Raw genomic sequence first — 22,162 nt, forward strand, 5'->3', positions numbered from 1 at the left:
AGATATAATTAATTTATTAAACCATCAAAAAGGATTTTAGAATGGGACATACTATATTAACATACATGTCCTATTACAACAAATCATAAGAAAATGACTACATATCTTGCCTCATTTTGTTCAATTATATCAATGTTAAATAAAAAGCTAACTAAATTATTTTTATTATATTAATTAAAGGGTGTGCCTGGCTGGCTCAGTCGGTGGAGCATGTGACGTTAGATCTCAGGGTTATGGTCTCAAGCCCCACATTAGGTGTGGATTACTTAAACCTAAAATCTAAAAAAATAAACACCATTTGGGTTTCTCTGCTAATCTCCCAGCTGAAATCAAGCTTTCAAAGAAATATTCTCTTGCTTAAATTTTATGCATACCTGGAATACTTCTGCATTTTTAACTACAACTTGCTAAGTGTCACTGGTGTAAAGTCTGCTCAGAATTACTACAGAGCAAAAATCAGAACAATTAAACTTTTAAAACCACTTGAAGGAAAAGGTGTTTCCTTCTAAAGCCACATGTTAATATTCTTTGTGATACCTTTAATAATAGTTTTGAACTTTTTATGGCAGTTCAAAAGTTTGGAAGGCGATTTTTCTTTCAAGCTATTTATCAGCATGGTTTTAACACAGTTGAGTCATCATGAGTTCAACCTACTGAGTCACCTGCTTACAGCATCTGCCAACCACAATTTACTAACTGCAGCTTCCTCAAACTTACAACTGAACAAACTCAGTAAGGCCTAGGAACTGTTTAATGTTTTCCAAAGTAGCAACTGAAAATGCGAGTTCAGAACAGCCCCTGTTTAAAAAAAATGAGACCAAAAAACCACCAACTTCCTTGCTCTGAATGAGTACTCCCCTATGGCAGTCTCACTCTACCTTGTATTCCCCCTTCCTGGTAGGAGAGGGAGTTCAACCTAAGGAGGACATAAAATTATATGCTGGCTTAATATTTTTAAATAAGTAGTATTCTACTAAAAATAATTCCTAGGTACCAATACTGAGCTGGAGTATATATACAATTGTGCCAATAACTATCCTGATTGTACATGGTGAACATTAACTTTAATTAAATATTTAAAAAGTATAAAATGAAAGTATAATTTCAAAATTAGTATCACACCACGTACTACTTGGGGCTGACTTTCACTATTTCCAATTTCCACCATTTCCAGCTATGGAGATGATAAAAGTATGATTTTGGAGAACTAGTGTACTATACTTCTCAGAAATCCAGTGCAAACTGGTAAAATCAACAAATCTTATACCTTAACAGACTTAGATCTGCCAAGTGACTTATCTTTTATCATATGACCCCTATTTAAATCTATCTGTTCTCTTCATTAGGATCTGGTAGAGTAAATGCAAATATATGAGAAATGTGTTAAGTTATTCAGAAAAAAGGAAGGAGTTAAAACTACAACTCTTAGGGATCATAACACAGAACATCTTAATTACCTAGTACTGCTAAGGAAGACAGTATGGCACCATGTACTTCACAATGATTAGTAATCATTGTTTTGCTATTCCTAAAAGGAGAAGTTTAGTTCATCTAAAAATCTAATCAGAAAAGGCAAGGGGGGCACCTGGGTGACTCAGTCGGTGGAATATCTGACTGCGGTTCAGGTCATGATCTCAGTTTGTGAGTTTGAGCCCCACATCAGGCTCTGTGCTGACAGCTCAGAGCCTGGAGCCTGCTTCAGACTCTGCCCCTCTCCCACTCTCTGTGTCTCTTTCTTTCAAAAATAAACAAAAACATTAAAAAAAAAAAAAGAAAAAAGGGATGAGAACATAAAGTGTGTTAAACAATATGGTTTGTCTACAAAAAGGGAAGTTTTAAAAAGGTACCTGACAGAAATAAGAAAATTTATCAAAAATACTAATTCTGAAAGTTATTTCTATAGTTCCTTCACCAAATAGCATACTAAATACAATTTAAGCTTTTCATCAGTATTCATGGTTATCACCATCATTGATTATTCTGACTGACTCACTCATAATTCTTAATTGATGTAAAGTGTTGTTCCCTCTCTATCAAAGCATTCCAAAAAAACAAAATTTGAGTTGTAACTATTTTCTAGTTTCTTTTGTACCCTCTTGTGCTCTCAGGTTCCCAATCTACTACCATCATCCCACGTTAAAAATTCTCCTTTTGGGGCGCCTGGGTGGCGCAGTCGGTTAAGCGTCCGACTTCAGCCAGGTCACGATCTCGCGGTCCGTGAGTTCGAGCCCCGCGTCAGGCTCTGGGCTGATGGCTCAGAGCCTGGAGCCTGTTTCCGATTCTGTGTCTCCCTCTCTCTCTGCCCCTCCCCCGTTCATGCTCTGTCTCTCTCTGTCCCATAAATAAATAAACATTGAAAAAAAAAATTAAAAAAAAAAAAATTCTCCTTTTGGCTTCTCCTGTTCTGTGGTAGAGGAAATCAGATTAGACAGCTTGTTGGAATTATGGTGGGACTAAGAGGCTCCCTATGAGCAAAATTTTTAGGAATAGATTTCATTCGGTAAGATTTTGAGCACCAGGTGTCTATTAATTACTATGTGAAGAAACTGGCAACACATATAAGAGTTTAGGCCCTTGATGATTTTAACAAGTCTGTAGGAACAGGGACTAACACAATTCACTGCAATACAGATTAAACAGAATTTTACATATGCTACAGAGGAGAGACAAAGATAGTGGGGAAGAATCTAGCTAGGTGTATTGGGAAAGGTATCACAGAAGAGGAGATATTTGAGTTGGGACTTGAGAAAAACATGGACACCTAGAACTTTGGAACTTTATAAATTCAAGGATACCTGCCAGGCTCTGGGAGATCAGAAAAAGACTTTCAAAAAGAAGGAAATGTAGGTGCAGGCACATACACATGACACAGTATGGACTATGTGGAGACGTGTAAGTACACTGGTATGAACTGAGTGAGGACAAGGGATTAGGTGAGTAGGAAGACTAAGGATTAGGTGAGTAGGAGAGCTCTGTAATAGACTAGCAAGATGAGAATGAAAGCCTGACAATTAAGATGAGGATAGCATGGACACAGTGATGCTACGGCAGAATCAAAAATATTTGAAGGCCAATAAATAAGGGCAAATGCAGAACATAAAACATTCCCAGGTGTCTTTTTGAGTGACAAAACAGGGTAGATATGTCATGCCATTTAGCCAGGATACAGAAGGACTGGAAAGAATGACAAAGTCTGAGTGCTGAAACTTAGCACAGCAGAGAGTAGAATATATGGGTTTTACCTGCTCAATGACATCTACTGAGACGACTATTTATTTATAAATAAGTCTTATTTATAAATAATTATTTTAATATTAACATTAAATACAATTGATTTAATAAAAATTATTTTATATATATGCATCACGATAGTCTATCATTCCTGATGTTGAGAACTTGTAACAATTTAGAATGTCAACTGTGAATTAGAATCAACTATATATATAAAACTTTCTTGTTTATATATGTATACGCATTTAGGGATGAAAATAATATGATATATGGAATTTTCTTTAAAATAATACATAAGAAAAAAATAACAAATAAAATAATACATGAGGAGGTGCCTGGCTTGCTCGGTCAATAGAGCATGACTCTTGATCTCAGGGTTGTTAAGTTTGAGCCCCATGTTGAATGTAAAGATTAGTTAAAGAAATAAAATCTTATTCATTCATTCATTCATTCATTCATTCATTCATTTATTTAATGACTGCGTGAGTGAGAGAGGGAGGGAGGGAAGAGAGAATCTTAAACAGGCTCCATACTCAGCATGGAGCCAAATGTGGGCTGGATCCCATGAGCCTGGCTGGGATCATGACCTGAGCCGAAATCAAGAGTCAGACACTTAACAGACTGAGGCACTCAGGCATGCCCCAAAATAAAATCTTAAAAAAAAAAAAAAAAATACTCTCTCTCTGCCCCTCCCCCGTTCATGCTCTGTCTCTCTCTGTCTCAAAAATAAATAAAACGTTAAAAAAAAAAATTTAAAAAAAAAAACAAAAACGGGGCGCCTGGGTGGCTTAGTCGGTTAGGCGTCCGACTTCAGCTCAGGTCATGATCTCGCGGTCTGTGAGTTCGAGCCCCGCATCAGGCTCTGGGCTGATGGCTCAGGGCCTGGAGCCTGTTTCAGATTCTGTGTCTCCCTCTCTCTCTGCCCCTCCCCCGCTCATGCTCTGTCTCTCTCTGTCTCAAAAATAAATAAAACGTTAAAAAAAATTAAAAAAAAAATACATGAGGAACAGTAAGAGGAAACAATTTTGGCCATTTATTGGTAATTGTTAAAAGTGGATGACAGGTACATGGGAATTCATTTTACTCTTCTATGTCTGTATGTTTTAAATTATCTGAGAAAAAAGTTTTATCATATCACACTTCTGCTAAATACCCTCCAAAAGCTTCCACTTCAGTTTTAATAAGAACAAAAACCAAAGTATAATAGCCTAAAAAACCCTAATCTATCTTTCTTATTTCATTTCCTACTCATCTCTATATAGTTGTCTTCTTGTTATTCTATGAATGCTTTCATTTTAGAATCCTTCTATTTTTCTGTTCCAGCTAATACTTCCTATCAGGTTTTATTTTCCTCTATAGCACTTACAGTCTTCTAATACACTAAAATAGTTACTTTGCTTGCTATTTCTTCTCACTACAAGGTAAGCTATATGAAAGCAGGAAAATTTTTTTGTTTTGCTCATGGTTGTACTTTAACTATCAGAAATAGTGCCTGGGACACAGCAGGTGCCCAATAAATATTTGTAAAACTGAATCAGTTATAGAAAAGGGGAACACATTTCTGATAGGAGAAAAACGGAGGTAAGGCAAGGTGCAAAAACAGGTTTGAGGGCAGGAAGTTAAGGGGGTTCCTGCTTGTAACCTACATTTCCACTGTGCTGCACGAGAAAGGTCTTCTATTAAGAGAAAAGGAGGAAGCTAAGTAGAACAGTGATAATTTAAAATAACTACTTTAGGAAATGCAAACTCAAGGAACATAGAAAAGGATGCCAACTGGTACCAAAGGATCAGCTGAGTTCAGACACAATACAATGACACCAAAATACATGGGGGTATTTTTCTCCTGCTTAAGTCTTAAAGCTTTTAAGCATTTAGGGCAAGGCTTTCCAACAGGATTTTCTGTAATAATGGAAATGTTATATATTTGTATTGTCCCACATATGGCTATTTGAGTACTTGAAAAGTGGCTGGTCTAACAGACAAAATTTTAAGTTTACTTTTACTTAATTTAAATTTAAATAGTCACATGTGACTAGTGGCTATCAATAATGGGTAGTGCATTTTTAGGGTGTAAAAATGAAGAAAATAAATGGTAGAGGACTATTAAAGGATCAGAAATTAAAAGGCAGATGTGGCAGAAAGACAAAGGCATAAGGGAGTTAAAGTGTTGGTAAGAATGGGTAAAATAATATACCACAGAAATATCTTGGCTGGAAAAAAATGAAAAGAAAACTCGAAGGGGCGCTGGGTGACTTAGTTAAGCGTTGGACTCTTGATTTCGGTTCAGGTCATGGTATCCCAAAGTCATGGGATCGAGTCATGTGTTGGAGCCTACCTGGGATTCTCTTTCTCCCTCTCTTTCTGCCCCTTCCCTGCTCGTGCTCTCTCAAAATAAATTAGATATTAAAAAAAGAAAAGAAAAGAAACGAAAACTGGGAAAATACAGGAAATTCTCCAAATATATGACCCACCGGTAAAGTTGTAAAGTCTGTGAATGAGATTTCTTTTGTCTGCTTAGGGTTTTAAGAAGTTGCTACTTCTTCCCCCCCCAATTTTTTTAAAGTTTATTTATTTGTCAGAGAGGGAGACAGACAGAGTGCGAGCAGGGGAAGGGGCAGAGAGAGAGGGAGACACAGAATCTGAAGCAGGCTCCAGGTTCTGAGCTGTCAGCACAGAGCCCAATGCAGGACTTGAACTCACAAACCACGAGATCATGACCTGAGCCATGAGCCAAAGTAGGCACTTATCCAACTCCGCCACAGAGGTGCCCCAAAAAGTTACTTCTTCTAATGAGTCTCTTGAAAGTACACATATCATGAACTGAGATTTACCCAACCAGACCTATTTATTTTTGAACTTCTAGCATATTTATTCTCTTTATCCCCAATTCTATAGGGCATAATGTACTTCCATATACACTATCTCATAGACAATGGCAACACTATCATGAGGCAGGTATTACATATCTAATTTCATATATGAAAAATAAATTCTTAAGTGGCTGCATGCTTTGCCCAACATTTCATAATTAGAAGCAGAGTTGGGATCTGAGTCCAAATTCGCCTGTTGTTCTACTACCAAATTCTGATACTTTAATAGATGTAAATTTTTTCTTCCACACCAAAGGGCCAAAATTCCCTAATAAGATACATTTTAGATATGTATATATATGCAAACGACTACATTGTAATCTTAAAAACAAAATTTCAAAACTTTGGCAGCTTATTATTTAATTGATGTATGCTGATTTTCCCCTCTTTATTTTTAAGTTTGATTCACTGTAAACTATTACTGGCACTAGGAGTGCCTGGGTGGCTCAGTCAGTTAAGCCTCTGACTTCAGCTCAGGGCATGATCTAACAGTTCATGAGTTCAAGTCCTGCATTGGGCTCTCTGCTATCAGCACAGAGCCCACTTGGAATCTTGTGTCCCTCTCCTTCTGCCCTTCTGTCTCTGTCTCTGTCTCTCTCTCAAAAAAATATATATATATTGGCACTAAATCAGATACAGTAATGTCCATGGAGTTTAGGGGCAAAAGGCAGAGTTACCCAAGTTGTACCATGATTGACATCGAATTCATAAAAAATTCTGGTACAAATATGTATACATATGCCTATGTGTTGAATAAGACAGAATGGGAAAGAGGAAGTGATCAAGACCAATAAAAACAAACCAGTAGTACTGTCTACTCCTTTACAGCACTGGTAGTGAACATCATTAATTAACTACACCCTTGGCCAGAGCAGAGTCTCATAATCCTTCATAACACAAACAACATGCTATTTAGATGATACCAACTAATGCCAAGTTTGCTCGACTGACACAATGTGTATGCAATAAACATTAAGAAAAATTCTCAACAATGAACTTTGTTAAGTATTGGAAGGAATCATTAATATGTGATAGAACTTAATTCCTTGAAAACAGAAGTGGATGTGGGAAAAACAAGATTAAAAAACTATCCTTCCAAGGTGCTCTAGGTATTGTGTTTTTAAAGTCTACATACTGGATAATGCCTTAAAGACCTGTAAGTTTGAGGTCTATTACATACATGAGGAGGCTTTACCTATTCAGATTTTTTATTCACCCCTTTATACAGAATTTTTCTATTTCCAGACATGGCTATTCCATGAATGGCAGTGGGGAGAGGAGTTATTAATTGGTAATAATATCATGTTATTCCCTTGTAGGGTACCTGACACACAGGCAAAGAACATCTAGGAAAACATTGGATTTTTAAGATCTGTTACTATAGGTATCCCTATTTAAGTGCAAATCTGATGGAAAATCAGGACCCATTTATGATTCATAACCTCTATCAAATGACTAGGTATAAAGATCTCAAGAGAATGTGAGTGATATAAGAATTTGATCTAGAATGAAAATGGGTTGGTAGGGGAACCACTGATAGCCATGAGAAAACATCACACTGTTGAGACTCAAGAAGCAAAACTATGGTAACATTCAGAAAGGAATGACAGAGGGTGCCAGGGTGGCTCAGTTGGTTAAGCGTCCGACTTCAGCTCAGGTCATGATCTCACGGCTCGTGAGTTTAGCCCCACGTCAGGCTCTGTGCTGACAGCTCAGAGCCCAGGGCCCGCTTCAGATTGTGTTTCCTTCTCTCTACCCCGCCCCTGCTCGTGCTCTGTCTTTCAAAAATAAATAAACATTAAAAAAAAATGGATACTCTTAAAAAAAAAAAAAAGAAAGGACTGACAGATACTTTCTTCTCACATTTTAGGGTGTTGGCAGTGGCTGGTAGGCCACTGTCTGCAGACCACTTCTAAGCTGATTTGACAAGACTGTTTTGAAGGTTTCTAACCTTTCCAGTTTTCTTAATCTACAACCTAATAGCTTGAAATAAAGAGGAAAGGATGTGTGAGGAAGTTTTTTTTTCTATTAGCATAACAGAGATGCTAAAGACACTTAACTGTACCAAAGCCAAAGATGCCTACCATCCTACAATTCATTACAAAGCAAAGAATCAAGTATCAGTAATACCTGTGACAGTTAATATTGTGTGTTACTTTGGCTAGGCTATGATGCCACAGTCTACATGTTGCTGTGAAGGTATTTTTCAAATGTGATTAACGTTTCAATCAGTAGAATTTGAGTTAAGCATATTGCCCTCCAAAATATGTGTCGGCCCAATCCAATCAGTTGAAAGCCTTATAAGAAAGCAAGAAGGAGGTTTTTTAAAGAGGAAAGAATTCTGCCTCCATACTGCCTTTAGATTCAAAATCAATCTTGCCAGAATTTCCAGACTGCTGGCCTGCCCTGTGGATTTCAGACTTGCCAGCCCCCACAATTACATGAATCAATTCCTTAGAACTCCTCCCTCTACTTCCTTTCTCTCTACACATGTTTGGGGTGTGTGCACGTACGTGTACACACACACACACACACACACACACACACACACACTCTATTGGTTTTGTTCTGCTAGAGAATCCTAATACAGTACTCTATTGAGAAATACTATTAGCTTTACATATCTCTTTCCCATCTTCTAAACCCTTGCCTTCTGAAAAAAATAAATAAAATAAAACCAAGAAAAAGAAACAGGCAAAACTCTGGTATTACTGCATCAGTTGATTCCACAGCACAGACACTATGAATATGCCTCAATTTTAGAACCTTCAGCATGTAGCTATAATTATGTCTCTCCCCCTGACTTGAAAGAGAACAAAGTATTTTATCTGTCTTAAATTCCTAGTACTAGCCAAGTGACTGGCAAACAGCAATAAATGAATGACTATATCTTAAGACTGATTAGGGTGTGTCAGAAAATTTCACCAGTTCAGCAGAATAATATACTTTAATTATAATTTATCTTTAGGGTTAAACAATCACTTGGACAAATTAAGCAGTTGTAGAAAAGTGAAAAAAAGTGGTACCTCAAGTAATCAACAGTGTGTACCTCAAGTTATCAACAGTGTAAGGACAGACATATAGACTAAGGAAATAGAACAGAGAGCCCAGAAATAAAATTTTAGAATCAATGGTCAACTGATTTTCAACAAGGGTGCCAAGACCATCCAATGGGAAAAAGACCATTCTTTTCAGTAAATGGTTCTGGGAAACTTAGATATCCACATGCAAAAGAACTAAGTTGGACATTTACCTTATGTCCTATAAAAAATTAATTAAGAAGGAGTCAAAGACCTAAATGTAACAACTAAAACCTCAAAATTCTTAGGAGAAATTTGTTATGATGTTGGAGTTGGTAAACATTTCTTGGATAGAATAGTAAAAGTACAGGCAACAGGAAAAAAATAGGCAAGTTGGGCTTCATCAAAATTAAAAACTTTGTACATCAGGGGCGCCTGGGTGGCGCAGTCGGTTAGGCGTCCGACTTCAGCCAGGTCACGATCTTGCCGTCCGTGAGTTCGAGCCCCGCGTCGGGCTCTGGGCTGATGGCTCAGAGCCTGGAGCCTGTTTCCGATTCTGTGTCTCCCTCTCTCTCTGCCCCTCCCCCGTTCATGCTCTGTCTCTCTCTGTCCCAAAAATAAATAAACGTTGAAAAAAAAAAAAAACAACTTTGTACATCAAAAAACACTTTTGAGAGAGAAAAGACAACACAAGAATGGGAGAAAATGTTTGCAAACAATCCATATCTGATAAGGGACTGATAAAACTCCTGGCCTCAACAACAAACCAACAACTCAATTCAAAAAATAGGCAAAGAACTTCATACCCACTAGGATAGCTATTAAGAGGGCCACGTGGGTGGTTCAGTCTTTAAGAATCTGACTCCAGCTGAGGTCATGACCTCCCAGTTCAGGAGTTCGAGTCCCACATCAGGGTACTGTTAGTGCAGAGCCTGCTTGGGATTCTCTGTTTCCGTCTCTCTCTCAAAATAAATAAATATACTTTAAAAAATTAAAAAAATAAAAAGTAATCTCTACACCAAAGATGGGGCTCAAAATCACAACCCCAAGATCAAGAGTCACATGCTGTAATCACTGAGCCAGGCAGGTGCCCCAAGGACTCCATTACTTTCCAATTTTAATCTTGAGTAAATCTAGGACTTCAGGACACCTTTATGCACAAGAGAGAAAACTGAGCAGCTGAGAAAATAGGGAGAGTGCAAAATATCTTGAATAGCTGTTTGGATTCTCTATCTATGGAAGAAGCGAGTCTGAAAATGATGCACAGATCTGGAGTACAGCTAGATGCCAGTGTTTGAAAAGTCTAGGAAAATTGTGCAGACAATAAAATTAAGAAAAAATTTAATCTTGTATTTAGGAAGGATGTCAACTCTAAGAAAAATAACAAAGTGACAATGATGCTAGCTACTGGGTGAACTGAGATGCCAAGTCACAACTTCCTTAAACCTCACTTTCTTTGCCTATAAAAATTGCTATCATATATTCTCTCCCTTTCTCATAATCCTTCCACCTTCCCCTTTCAGACTTTCATTCTCCTACACTCTATCTCTACTTTTACAAAGAAACACAAATATTAGTTCTAAAAGGTCTTGGGGGTGGGGGGGGCAGGTGGGCAAATTGACAATGACACACACAAGTCACATGGAAACTACTATTATGAGAAGCAAAACCTATGAGTAAGCAGAAGAAACCTGTCTGCAGAAAGGACACTGAGGAAGAGGGGAAGAAGATATGTGACTTGAGTTCCTGACTTTCTAGTTCCTAATTCCATTCCAAATAAGGTTCAGCTGTACTTTCCTGCTACAGATATCCATGACACTGCCTGTTGTATCTTTTTAACACCCCCACCCCCTTTTTATTTGAGCTAGTTTAAGTGGGATTCTACTTTGCCACCTATGCATTTGTAAGTTAGGCTTCTCATAGTCTTGTTATGAATTAAATTAATATATGTACCCTGAAAACATTACACACAATTAAGATAATACAATGTTTTCCTCATAAAGATAACATAAGGACTTACAAAAATAATGCACATGGAAACATTTTGCAAATTTTTGAACTTTACAAATGTAAAATATTAACACACTAAAATAAAATTTTGAGATTTAAAATTTTTTTTTTTCCAACGTTTATTTATTTTTGGGACAGAGAGAGACAGAGCATGAATGGGGGAGGGGCAGAGAGAGAGGGAGACACAGAATCGGAAACAGGCTCCAGGCTCTGAGCCATCAGCCCAGAGCCCGACGCGGGGCTCGAACTCAGGGACCGCGAGATCGTGACCTGGCTGAAGTCAGACGCTTAACGACTGCGCCACCCAGGCGCCCCAAAATTTTGAGATTTTAAAATAATATGGCTATGCCTTAGTAAGAATTTGCAACTGGGTAAAAGGAATAAATAATATCAACCTATTTTGACTGGCAGAAAGAAACTAGAAAATCTTTCTCAATGGTAACTAGTGACGGCTTGGGATCCTTTGAATCTGGTGTCTAGAAGCATAATTTTACATACTTTAAATTCATAACAGCAGTCACAAAAAAATTACAAAGAGACTGGCAGATTTTTCAGCATATGATCATAGCAGATTTGGGACTAAGAGAGAACTATTGCAGACTGTGACTTATAAATGTTTTTAATCTGAATATTGCAGAACAGCTCATACTTGCGCCAAATTTCAGTCAAAATAACATGTTCCTGGACTCCATGGATACATTTTCAACACACCAAGTTTTGCAACCAATTTTCACAAATGAAGAACTCCCTTTTTAATGGCAGCAGAAATGCATTTAGATAAGTCAACATACCTGATTTGTGGGACTTTAAGAAGCATATTTTATAACTACTTTTGAAATTATGGTGATATAAAAATCAGGTAGGTGGGACATAAAAGTACTTTTAAACAGAATGTAGTGAAAAACTACTGAATATTAAAACATTATGTACCAACTTTAAATTTTAAAAAAGCCTACTTAAATGAGGAAGTTCAGTGGACTGTTTTAGCTGCTGGTTCCCCTTTTCTTGTAGTCCATCCTACTTTCTAGGCTTCAGCTTGGCTCCACTATTGCAAGCTGTCACTTTTGCCTAGAAATGGAATAAAGCCAAGTACTACACAATAGCAGCTTCCTGCTTTGGCCTCGTCTTCTAGACCACCCCCAGGCCAATGCCTGCCCACAGATGCTGATCCTACCACGCCAAAAATCCACCAACAGTCAGTTCACAGCTAGGGCTATGATCCTGTACTTTTTTTTTTTACACTCTTGGCAGAATATATATTCCACAATCTCACAGTTCTCGTTTTCACTGACTTTATGGCAACAAAGCACCTCTAAATTTCAATGAAATGTTAATATGAATGCAAAGGGAGTGAAAAGGGAGATGCATAAAAAAACTCAGGGACTAATTGAGAATGTGCTCAACTTCTTTCTGTCGAAATATAAATCAGAAACAGATATAGAAAAATATAGGCTAAAAGTTCTCTCAATAAGTACCATTAATACACACAATTCTGTTATTCTAATCCTGTATAATTTTGATTTGCATCTGGCACTGTCTGACTCATTAGTTTTCTCTTTTGAGATAAACCTGGAGTTAAGTCGAATGTCTCCTACCCCTGAAACTAAAATAATGAGTCAGCGATAAACTTGTTTAGGTTAATGTTGGTCACAAATGGTTGTTTTTTCACCTTGAGCAAGTTCACAGAACTGTTAGTGTTGAGAAGGGACTTCAAAGGTCATATAGTCCAACAACTTATTCAATGCTTAGAGGGCTCCCAAAACATAGTACTGTGTCCACATGGCTTCTCACCAGAGCCAAATAAAGAAAAACAATTCTGTAACTTCCTGAATAACACTTATGCTTTTTGAGATAAAAATAACTATCAGCAGCAAATGGAGCTTAAGACTTTCCCTGTGGGGGAAAAAAAAAAAAGGTAAGAGAGTTTTTTGGAGGGTAGTATCACACGAGGGTTCTGTATCTTTTCTAAAACCATTTTCTTAAAATAATACTTTAAGAAGTCACCATAGAATCTTATCTAAAAGGTGTGGGGGGGCATAGAGAAGAAACACTACTACAAAGATATGTTGTTACAAGCTGACCATGGCTTGTACAGACAGCTAACAAGTTTATCTACAATCAGATGTAGAAAGAAACGGTAAGAGATCCAGAGACAACAAATAAGACAGATTGTTAAAAGAGGTGCAGATGGTGGAAGACAAATATCCAATGGTTATGTATCATAGGAAGAGAAAGGAGTTTCAAATATCTAGATACCATCTATAAAGAGAAATAAAGAACATGTCTAAATAGGTACCTTCTCCTGAGCAATTTGTATGTAGTAGTAACTCCTAAATATGTCATTTCATTTAATCTTTCTAACAACTCTGAGGTAGAGAACAGCTTTATCTTATACATGAAGAAACCATTTATTTAGAATGCTTTAGACTTTCCCAATGTCACATAGCTAGCAAATGGCAAAGCTAGGATTTGAAACCATGTCTGCATGAACTGACTTCAAAACTCTTTCTTAACCATTATGCTATACTGACTGTCTAGGACAAAAGACTCTAAATGAAGACCCAATCAATTAGCTGCTTCTGATGTGTATAATAACCAGATGCCACTGTTAATGTAGAAAATTTTGTTACTCTCTTGCTTCAAAGCTTCCAATGACTCATTTGGCCTACAAGATAAAATTCACTAATAACTGTACTTAACAACCCTTTTCCTCTTTTATCTGACCCCACAATACTTATTAATGTAGTGTGAGGTCTACTATTCAAAGTCAAATGCTCTTCTCCAGCTGGACTGATCCTCTACAGTCTTCTGCATCTACCTCCTTTCCTTACTGATGGATCATGCTATCCATCCTGCCAAATGTCTGGCCTTACTGTCCTTATTTTTCACTTCCATCTCCCTTCAAATGAATCCCACTCAAATTCTACTTCCTTCATGAGACTTTAACCATTTCAAGCTCTACTGATTTCTCTTTTCTTCGTTTTCCTAGTCTTTACTATGTATTTTTGGCTCCTTAAATCCAGTCTATTTTTAATATAAGTTCTTGCTGTGAATTATAAACACCTTGAAAAAAAGTACTAGGACTTAGTATATCAATTTTTTAAACCATTAAGCACCTAGCAGGATGCTGTGCACAGGGAAACCACAGAATTTAAATAACTGTTAAATGAATGAAGTCAGCTGGGATGTTTCCAAGATCAGACATCAAAAAATTTTAAGGGTAAGTCAAAGGGAAGTAGAGTCTAAGCATAAAATTTCCATTTAAAGACTCCTTTCTGGGGAAGTATCAAGTGAGTCAATAGTCAGTGGAACACAAAATAAAGAGTTTTAGCCTCTCTCTCTGCTCTGGGCTGGTTTCTCCCTCTCTCAACTACACTGTAGATGCTCTCATTCTTGGGGGCCAGGTGCGTATGTGTGTGTTCCACTCCCATATTCTAAAAGGCATGCTTCCAGTGTTTCTTATAAATTTCTATAAAACATATCTCTTAATAGAAAGTTCAGTTATCATGAAAAAACCTAATTTCTTTCTTTAAAACAGTAACAACAACAACAGTTTGTTGGGCAGTATCTGGAAGTCCATTTATTTTTTTTTCTTTTAGTTAATTAAATTAATGGGAAGCAGTAATTTGATACCAGGAAGAGAACAAATCGGAGAGGAATTCTGGGAAAGAAACATTTATATAACTATGCTAATAAATCCTGTACCCGGCAAAAATCCCATTTCCTCTATAGGGATGTTAGTCTTAAAATGATAGACCTACACTATAAATTGATGTGAGGGTAAAGAAAAGTTTAAAAAATATTTTTTTTCTCTACCCACCAAAGTAATACTAACATGAAGTTCTGTTTACTTCCTTCTGTAAACTATTAGTACCACCACAGTACCCTGGGGAATAAATCTGCTCATGAAATGAACTACTACCAACAAGATTTTCAAAATTTTGTCAGTAGCTCATTTATGTCAAGTGTTTAATTCAACAAAATATAACACCTAGCTAGTAACAACTAAACCAGCAGTTAATTGTTCACCTTAGCTGACTGAGGACTAAATTTTACCTCACTAATATCTCATCTTGGTTGTAAAGCAGTTCCAAAGTCCATAGGACAATAACAAAAGTTTATAAGGAAAAAATACAGGTCTCTGCTACATTCCACTCTCAAACTACTGGTAATTTATCCTAGGCAATCATTTGAGCTATTTTTAGTAAACCAGATGTGTTGGGCAACAGCTACCTTAGGGATATTCTGAAACCAGAGCCAATAAATTTGTATCATCAATGATGTAAAACTTATGGGTCAAAATGGACTCAAGCAGGGATAACAACCTTTTCACTGAGCAATACAGAAATGACAGATACACAGATGTGACACAGTCCAGACACATTCGTTAACTAAGTATTTTAAGACTCTTCTCTGTTCAAGTCTTTAAGCAATTTTTAGTCCAGGTACTAAGAAAATACTGAGGTTTGCTCCACCTGTTCCCTTTTTCTTCAACCAGTAATTCACAGCACATAGTACTATATCTAATATTTAGTAAAGCAATTCAATGTGCACATTCTATGATGACAGAAACTGCAGCATTAATAGTCCTATCCCTAAACTTTTATCACTTTATTATGACCCAGAACTTCAAAAAGGATCTTTCCTTCAGGTCTGTGATGAATCTACCTTATAGTAGGAAAAATACCTCATTACTACAATGAATTTTAATACACAAGAAGACAAACATAGGGTATAAAGTTGAACAAGCACATTCTGCTTCAAATCTCTAATAGTTTTAAAGCAGTGCCCTTGGTATTATCCCCTTTATTACATTTAAAAACAAAGAGAATTGAGATCCCTAGAAAATACTGGACTAACAAGCCAGACCAACCCAGATTTGTTGAGATGAGTCATGTACAATTTTCAGGTAAGAAATAATCTCTTCTATATCCTCTATGAAGCAACCAACCTGAAAACTGCAGGTGTGTGCATGGCCAGAAGCCAAAATTCTGAACAAGATGATTTCAAAATCATGCTAAGAGTTCAATGTTCATATTTCATTATCAAACTTTTTTCAATGAACTTGATAAAAAACTTCAAATTTTAATGTTTTTTAAAATTTTCTGTAATCAACCTCCAAAGAAAAGCAACCATACCACACAAAAATAATAGCAATTAACGAAACAAAAACAAAACCCCAAACTATGAAAGGCATCTTTCAGAATCAATAATTTGATTTTTTCCTCCTTCTTCCCAGCCAGTTGAAAGACAGAGTAGAATGTGCAGAGTTCCCTCCTACTTCCTCTCTTTTCCCTTCCCCCTCTACTTCAAAGAAAGTTAACTGCAGCCAGGCATGATCAGGAAATCTGAAAGGAGGAAGCAGAAACTCATTTGTGTGCATAAGGAAGGAAAAAAAACAGAATTAACAATACCATGCTGCTACAGTGACCTAATTAATATGCATAGATTATATTATTTAGAAGATATTGGTTTGGTTTTTCTCCTCATTCAAGTTTCTTTCCAAAAGAGTGAAAACTACAACAGTGATTGTACCCCAATTCCCCAACTACATGCCACCTAAAAAAGTGACGAGATCAACTTTAATACGCGGCATGTGCTACTCAATGCACTGAAATCAGAGGTTAAGTGTAGGATTCAAACCAGTGACCTAAAAGTGAAATGATCTATATTCATCTTGGTTTCCTAACCACTACACCTTAAACAATGTTACTTTCCTGATATATCAAAAAATAGGGCTGTACAACTATATACAGGAAATTAAAGGGAGCATACTACTACAGAATAAAATGCTGAGAATGCAAGGAGAAAGATGGTAGGTGGGAATTCCCACTATGAAAACATTTGTGAGAATTTTTAGAACAAAAGTTATGTGTACTCATCACTCCATACACAAAGGCCATTTCTAAGGAAGGTTTTCCTCCATCACACTTAAGAAGTCTATAAAGGGTAATTAACATCTAGATTCAGAAGAAATTGCCTCGTGCAATTTAAAGAAATGAGAAAAAAATAAGGAGAACATTTAAAAAACATGTTCAATTTTCCCCCAAACTCCCTTTGACTTATATAAGGTTACCCTAAAGTTAAGATATGTCAAGACACTATTTACAAAATCTATGCCAGTAACAGCTGCCATGTTTAAGATGCCAAGGAATTTAATGTACTGTTTGGACAAGTGGTTAGAGAAAAGCATTCTGGGATAAAGCCACTCTAATTATATGAACTCTAAAATTGTTTCCTTTATTGTGAATGTAGCTAGCTATATTTCACAAACTCATCTAAATAAATAAATTTGAAAAACTAGACTGAGCCATCTTAGGTATGTGGAGTACATTTTCATTCAAAATGTTACAATAGGTGTCTATCATTTACATATTAGAGAAAATATCCTTACATGTTTTTTAACCAGATTTAATAAGACACTAAATCTATTAAAATACACATAAAATAGCTCTATTATAGATCATCTATTACGTTTAAAACTCCTAAGAAATTCTAAAATTAAGGTATGCTGGATCCCTGAATCAAGTGCTGTTAGTATAATTCCTTCTGATTTTTTAAAACTGAGAACTCAGATTTGTGAAAGACAAATGGTTAAAAGGTCAAGAGAAATCACTTCACCTTTAGAAGACACAGTATTCTTCTAGGTTAGAGATCAACTGGCCTATACCAGCAGAGCAATATAAACAGCTTACTAACAAAGACAATCATACAGTTCACCAAATCAAATAAGACTTTAGCTCTTGTGCTTTGTTTTTTAAATAAAATTATGTAATTAATCAGAATCTGAAAGCTTAACATGTAAAAAACAAAAAGTCACCCCAAAACCCCTATAAAATGTTAGCACATTCTTTCAATGATTATAATTTTAATAAACATGTTGTGGAGTTTTAGGCCACCTGGCAAAAGAGTTTATTTTTAAAAGTAATTTCTACATAATGATTTCACTTCTCTAAATCAAATCCAAGCTGAAACTTCCAAAGTGCTGCTAATCAGCAACCACAAAATTCAAACATTAAGGGCTGGAAGGTTCCTTTGATTTTACTAGACTCATCCAGTCTAATTCCCACTAAAAGACTGTTAGAAATGAAATTATAATAAGGCCTAGAGTTAAGCTAAATGGCATTCACAATTATAAACAAAACAAAATAAAACCCAAGGGAAAAGCTCAACACCTCCAATATTATACCGGAACTTGCTGTGAATTTTTAGCTATAAATACTGTAAACAAAGAACAAAAAAGCTAACAGTACAAAAACTATGTCATTTAATGAAATAAGAAAAATAATGTGAAAGGACAAAGAATATCTTTGTAGACTTCAAAATAACATCTAACTCAGGAACTATCATCCCATTCTGGTAGATCTAACAGAAGATGCATATAACTACTCTAATTCCCTAAGTATTATAACTCCACACACAACAAATCACTGCTCATTAACTCAGCTCTTGTTCTTTCCATGGAAACGATGCCTCTATATTTTATTTTCGGAAAACAGTAACTATTCTGAAATGAAATAGGAGTACTGACTTTCAGCTCCATTAAAAAAAAAGTCAAGCTAGTTCACTCATCCTTTCTTTCAATGCAATTATATTATTTTAATCACTTAAGTAAAAAATGCATGAAAGAGATTTAATTCAATCTGAAATCCAAATATATAAAGAAAACAAACTTCTGTTCATTTTTACTTATACCTTAAGAAACTAACCGACAACTTCACTAGAAATTTTAAAACTCACTTAGTCTATTTTTGATAGGAGTTTCTTCACATGATTTCTATCTTAAGGTCTACTAGAAAATATTTTTCCAATTAAATGTATTTGTATTCAGACTGTAACTGGGAACTAAAATTTAGAAAATGAACAATTAATGACAGTCTAATGGAAACTTCTCACTTAAAAAGAAAAAGAACTACTATTACTATATGCATAAACATTAATCTCATTTAATTACATTAATTGACCCAATTCTTAATCTTTAGAGCTTGGAGAAAAGGTAATTTATACTAATATCTAACCAGTTATTTTCTAACAATGAACATTATTTATAATGGTAGGGACTTAATTTTGCTCACTTGTGTATTCCCAGCGACAGAATGCTGCCTGGCTCATAGTAAGTTCTCGGTATATAAATCTGTTGACTGGATAAATTAACCATTTATCCTATAATTAAAATTTATTGAAAGCACTGGGTTTCTTGCACACTACATGTTAGTTCGAACTATTTAAAAGAATATCTACATTACCAGTTAAGTTTAAAGATTAGCTAACTTTTAAAAGCAACCTAAAATTTCTTACCTGGTAGGGTTGAAAGGCACTATCTTCAGTTAAAAAATCCAGTTGTTTATCTACAAGGAATTCTACCGCAGTGATTGAACTGGGTATACTTTTTTCAACCAGGGGTTTGAAAGTCTGGTAAAAGAAAAAAAATTTATAATGGTTATTTTCTCGGTTTTATATTCAAATACGAAGGGTATATATGAATACAATGTATAAATGTCATTATTATAATGGTTTTAGGATACCAATTAACATTAGTTTTTATATTATAATCTAAATGCTTTTATCCATACAATATTTTGTATTTGAAAGGAATGAAGTAGATGTAGAGGCTGTTTATTTTAAAAATCAAATATACATGGTGTATAAAAATTTCTAAGATAAAAAAAGAAATTGCTTCTGAAATAATAAACTTGGTAGGAGAGCATTCTACTCCAACTCTCTTTTAAAAAAGTATTAAGTATTAATCTTTATAAAAACAGAGCAGGAATAGTTTATAGTTATTTTTTTCCTAGCTCATTCACATCAAGGATTTTAAATGATCAGGATGCATCTGGTCTTTTAACTCCACCCCGTGTACTACCCACCCCCGCCCCTGCCCCTGCCCCAAGCACAAATAAAAATCCAGCTGCTTCAGTGAGAGCAGCGTGGGGGAAGGGAAGCAGGAAAAGAGGGAGGTAAGAAGTATTACACAAAATCCACCTCTCAGTCCAGACTCTACTACTTTAAAAATCAAACGAAGGCACAAACAAACCAAAAATAGAGGATCCATGGTGATTTGATTATTTTAAAGAACACTGGCTCATCTTTTACATAAAGGAGTTTTTACCTATATCTTGGGGTAGGGTGGGAGTGAGGGAGGCGGAAGAAGGAAACAAACGCACTATGTATGCATTTTTTTAATTACTGTCACACTTTCCAAGCAGAAGCAGCTTGAATAAAAACCCAAGTGTCATATCGTCGGTACTTTTCTAAAAACTTAACATATAATGGCTTTACTATTATAAAAGAATCAAAGTTTGGAAAATGGATTTAACCAACTTAGTTTATAAATTACCTATAGAACATGGAGAAATCTTTCTTGTTACAAGCCAACTCTGGTTTGGATGCAGACCAAAGCTTTTGGCACAGACAGTAAAAATGCCCAGGAGATTCAAAGCCATTGTGTTTCCCCTTCTCTTATTAGGTCTTAAAGAAATCTAACATCCTGCTAATCACAACTAATATGCACTCTGGGGAAAAAGTTTTCAAGATCTTTAGTTCAGAGTGGCTCTTAAGGAGTTAATTTCTGTATTTAAGAAATTCCTTTTAAAGCTATCGATTTGATTCATTGAGGAGTCTGTAACTGTTAAACACATGGGGGAAAAATAAGCATTTTAAAGAAAACTTAATTTCTACACGATACCATGAACTTAGAAATAATATCTTCCTTCCAAAATTAAAATAACATGAAAAAAATCCTCTTACATTCCCACTTATTTTCAGTATTTATAATTAGAAAATCGAACCACAGTAATAAGTTCTTTCCTCCCCAGTCAGTCCTAAGGCTAACCTTTTAAGTACTACATATGTATCAGGAGTATTCTTATCTGGATTGAGAAATTACATTTCAAAACAGACATTCTCCCATTATTTAGCTATCTCCTGCTACTGTTGCCATCTAGCAAGTTTCCATTTACCAAGACTAAATTCCTAAGATTATTTCATAAAATCCTATTATTTTACCTAACAAGTGACTAAAGTTTTGTAAGCAATCCAAGAGCATTTATCTTATTTAGACTTTAAAATGCCTACCACTATGTGATTGACATGAAATACGTAATATTTTTCATATTATATCTTGGTTTAGTTTTTAGTAAACTAGAAAACATTGGCACCTTTTCAAGACTTGATTTAATCCTTGAACTTTATTCAAATGCTCTATTTCTTTTCAAACAGTACCATGTCAGGTCAACTCGGGAAGGTTAACAAAAAGGTCCACAAAAGCTATTATCTAAGTGGCTAAAGGTACAATTCAATTAAGTAGGATTTGAAAAAGAAGTAAACTCCTGTCTGAGTGCCTCTTTCTTACGCAAATAATACAGGTGGTTTGCATTTCCTATGAGACCTAGTCATTTTATAATATGAAAAACATTCTTGTGAAGAAAATCTCTCAGAACTCAGCTATTTAAGGTAGGTCAGAGTGCTAAGGGTAAATTTTAACAGGCCAACTAATCATGATTTAAATTACTAAGTTTAGTTTCTAGGCTAAAATAAAATTCTCTTAAGGTAACTAATTGAAAGCCATTGGGAGAATTTAGCTACCAGAAATGTTAAAAAAATTAGTTTATAAAGGTCTATTTCTGATAATAATCATGTACAAATGGAGGTCAAGAGTATACATGCTTCTTAAAATAGTATTAAATAGGGCCACAACTTGCAAATTTTAAAATGTACAAATTATATTTAAGCTACAAATATATTCCAAGCAAGTGCTGATAAACACTTTTACAGTACTTTGAAAGAAATGTTCCAATATGTACTAAATAAACAGCCCTGAAAATGTGTGATTTTTACTACTTTATGGAAAAATTAAAGACAAACGACATATGTAATTAAGTAGTTAAAAAACACTGATTTTTTTGAAGTGGAAATCAACGATGTAACCATTATTAGTATTTGTATCCAAGTCAAACACATTTCAAAGACATGTTAGTTTAAAAAATAAAAAAATATTTAAATAAAGTGAATGGATCCTACAGCTTTTAAGAT

At 35.5% G+C, this 22,162-nt stretch overlaps 1 protein-coding gene across 1 annotated transcript in view; it reads right to left on the reverse strand.

Annotated features, from left to right (window-relative positions):
* JMJD1C (jumonji domain containing 1C) overlaps window positions 1–22,162 on the reverse strand; it is a 267,626-nt gene that overhangs the window by 67,701 nt on the left and 177,763 nt on the right. The window contains 1 exon segment of the mRNA XM_043596445.1: window positions 19,430–19,543. Coding sequence (XP_043452380.1) covers window positions 19,430–19,543 — 114 coding nt within the window.

This window comes from Prionailurus bengalensis, chromosome D2, assembly GCF_016509475.1.
Source record: "Prionailurus bengalensis isolate Pbe53 chromosome D2, Fcat_Pben_1.1_paternal_pri, whole genome shotgun sequence".
Lineage (NCBI taxonomy): Eukaryota > Metazoa > Chordata > Mammalia > Carnivora > Felidae > Prionailurus > Prionailurus bengalensis.